This window comes from Ctenocephalides felis, unplaced genomic scaffold, assembly GCF_003426905.1.
Source record: "Ctenocephalides felis isolate EL2017-DRISC unplaced genomic scaffold, ASM342690v1 CF-g0.4_SCAFFOLD_00845, whole genome shotgun sequence".
Lineage (NCBI taxonomy): Eukaryota > Metazoa > Arthropoda > Insecta > Siphonaptera > Pulicidae > Ctenocephalides > Ctenocephalides felis.
In genome coordinates, this window is record NW_020536999.1 from 18069434 (window position 1) to 18072849 (window position 3416).

The following is a 3416-nucleotide window of genomic DNA, read 5'->3' on the forward strand; positions in this document are numbered from 1 at the left end:
CAGAATTGAAGTTTCAATGTAAACGCAATTTTGAATGTATTAGAAACCGGCACGATTCCATAGCTAATACATCATATCTAGTATATAAACTATAGTTTAAAAGCAGAAACAGCTAGTACACAAAAGTTCGCCACAAAGACTAGACGAGATTTTACGGAAAATTTAATTACATTAATGTGTTAAGTGATAATACTTTTTCTATCGCGTTAATAATTTTGTTTCAAAGTGTTTAGTGGTGAAATTGATATTTGTTCGAAGAAAAACTGTGTAGTTCATAGTGAAATAAATTAAGTTATTTGATAAAATTTAATCGTATAATTAAGGAAACACTTATATTATACAGGTATTATTATTTAAAAAGTATATATATATATATATATATATATATATATATTTATATTTCACTAAGAAAATTTAAATTACTACTAAAATTCAATGCTAAATTAAAACATAAACGAATGATTTAATCTAATTAAATATTTAGTAAACTATTGGTAATGGAATTTTTAGTAATTTGCTTTAAATTTATTAAAAATAGTCATTTCTTAATTTAAATGCAATTCAATTAAATTTTTCTAATATTAATAATTAAATTAAATGAATAAATTAATTAAAACTTTAGATACAGTTGTTAAATCAAAGGGCTTCTAGTTCCTTCAGACGAAAATATCAATATCAATAGAAATTAATTAATATGAATTATAAATAACTCTAAAAATAATGGAAAAGTAATTTTTCGAAACATAAATCATGTATGAAATTAAATTTTATCAGTTCACAAGGATTTTCAGAAAATCAATATGCCAAATAGAAAGGAATTTTTTAAAACAAATTTAAAATTAAAATATTTAATGATTCTAATTCATAGTAAACAATATATCTTGTGAGTGAAGAAATTGTGGGTATTTTATTAATTCATTAAAAATCTTTATTTATTTCATAAACAAGACAAAATTTTAATAATCCTGTTTTCATGCGATATATTTTCAGCTGCAGTCTATCAAAATTTATATCATTTACTTAAACTTTTTAGCAAATAATTTTAATTTACGGAGAAACTACAACGATCCAAAAAAGCAAATTTTCCATTCTACACAACCTGAATATCCTATTTTTGTTGTTAGACCATCTATGAATTTGAAATTATTTTTTTACATAAGATTCAAAATAATCATTCAAATATAATTTTTACATATTTATTTATTTTATTCCATATTTTCTGATAAAAGATTAATTGATCCACCCACTAGCAGGAATATTGCTTTGACAGTAGGCGTTAGTAATTATGCTCTTTTGATCTATATTTTAATATCATCTTTCAAAATGATATATTTTACATGAAGTTAATGAATTCTCATATGCTTTATTTAAAATATGTGCATTCCAAAAGTTATATATTAAATGCGACAGTGGAAAGCATCCTACAATTGAAACCACTAACTATAGTTAATGCAACTTAACCATTTTATTTTAAAATAAATTCAATTTATTTAATTTGAATTAAATTCAATGTTTAACACATAATCACCGTTTTTCTAAAATAAACATCTAACTCATACTGCTGATAAAAAACCGCGTTTATTAGTAATATAGTAAAACTCATGATGCCCGCATTTATTAGTGCCAAACATTATACACATTTATATAATGATAAATTATATTATATAATATATATATATATATATATATATATATAATAGCAATAAGACTATGTATAATATTTAAAAACAATTAAAGTCATACTTCAAATACGACATGATCGGTTTGTCATTGCAATTAGCATTTAGAAATGAAACTTCAATAGAGAAATGAAGTATATGCTGATTAATAAATTCTATAATATTTGTTCACACAGTGGATTATGTTAAACAACGCCTAAAAAAATATTGTTTTCACAACTTCACTCATTATGTAATTGTGTTTGACGAACTTCATGTAATTAAAATTAACATACATTCATTGACTGCTTGTATTTTTTTACTTTTTCGCTGGCGATATAATCTCATTCTTCAAACAGCTGTAATATCTGCCTTGCCTAAAAAATATTTTCCATTTTAATAAATTCAAAGATTTATAGAAACTGCAAATAATATAGAAATAGTTTCTAATCAATAAACTTACGTTTAGTACACGGCACAAATGTTTAATTTGTTTTATTATTTTCAAGGGAACAGAGTAAAATATTCTTCTAATTTAGACATTTTTTATTAAATCAAGATTTGTACTACGATGTAACTTTAAAATGTTTATTTATCTATGTCGATTTCCTTGTTGAGAACGTTGACGCCGGTACGCATACAACGACAGATCTCTATTCACATACACGACGACTAATCACAATCGACCCGTATAGAAATGATCTCATCGAGAGCGAATGACGAACAGTTCGGGCGTAACGGACTTCCGTTGCATTTGTACGGATTTACACCCTAGTCGCGCCTAAAGAAGTTTTACTTCAAAAATATTAATTGGAATCAGCAACAGATGTAAATAAAATTTCATTACTGGATTTGAAATGGGAGTGAATATTTAGAAAAATCAAATGACGCGAATATAAAATTATCATTATGATACTTCCCAAACTGAAACTTTTTCTTATTATGTTGTTTTAATAAAAACAGTTTTGACGAATTCAAAGTATGCTCCAAATATATAACATTTTTATTTCTAATATCTTTTGTTGCTCAAGTATTTACAATATAATACCATCAAGTCACCTATCTTAAAAAATATTAAAATTATTCAGCCTGCAAATAAAATTTTCCCGAAATGGACGCCGAAGACTTCCGTCGCCACGGCAAAGAAATGGTAGACTACATATGTTCCTATTTGGAGAACATCGAAAAGTACAGGGTGATTCCTGATGTCGAACCAGGTTATTTAAAAACACTGCTCCCGAGTGAAGCTCCAGAAACAGGTGAAGAATGGACTAAAATTATGGAAGACGTTGAAGATAAAATTATGCCAGGTGTCACGCACTGGCAACATCCTCGATTTCACGCTTATTTCCCATCTGGCAACTCTTATCCTTCGATATTGGGAGACATGCTGTCGGATGCCATTGGATGCATCGGATTTTCCTGGGTGAGATAATTGATATTGTTAAAATATTTTGTGCTAAAATTTGTACTTGTACTGGTTTAAAATAAACCAAGTCCTTGGGAATACACAAAGAAATATAAAACGTGACCACTAAGGTAAGTATTCATTAACTAACTCTAGATTTTAGTACAACATAATAAAATTTATTTGTGTTTTTCTAGAAAGTGGTCAAAAATTAAATATATTAACGTAGTACCCGTCGTGGTTAAACACACTGGCTCGAATTAGTATCAGGTTCAATCCCAACCTCAGCCAGCTCGATATCAGGCAGCATGATATCCAATTTCTACTTGAGGTCATCCTTCGTGGATGAT

At 27.1% G+C, this 3416-nt stretch overlaps 1 protein-coding gene across 1 annotated transcript in view; it reads left to right on the plus strand.

Moving 5' to 3' along the window:
* The first annotated feature begins 239 nt into the window (after nucleotides 1–239).
* LOC113363211 (tyrosine decarboxylase-like) overlaps nucleotides 240–3416 on the plus strand; it is a 51232-nt gene continuing 48055 nt past the window's right edge. Inside the window, exons 1-2 of the mRNA XM_026605691.1 lie at nucleotides 240–343; nucleotides 2747–3084. Of these exons, the coding sequence (XP_026461476.1) occupies nucleotides 2770–3084 (315 nt within the window). The 5' untranslated portion in view covers nucleotides 240–343; nucleotides 2747–2769. The remainder of the gene's footprint in view (nucleotides 344–2746; nucleotides 3085–3416) is intronic.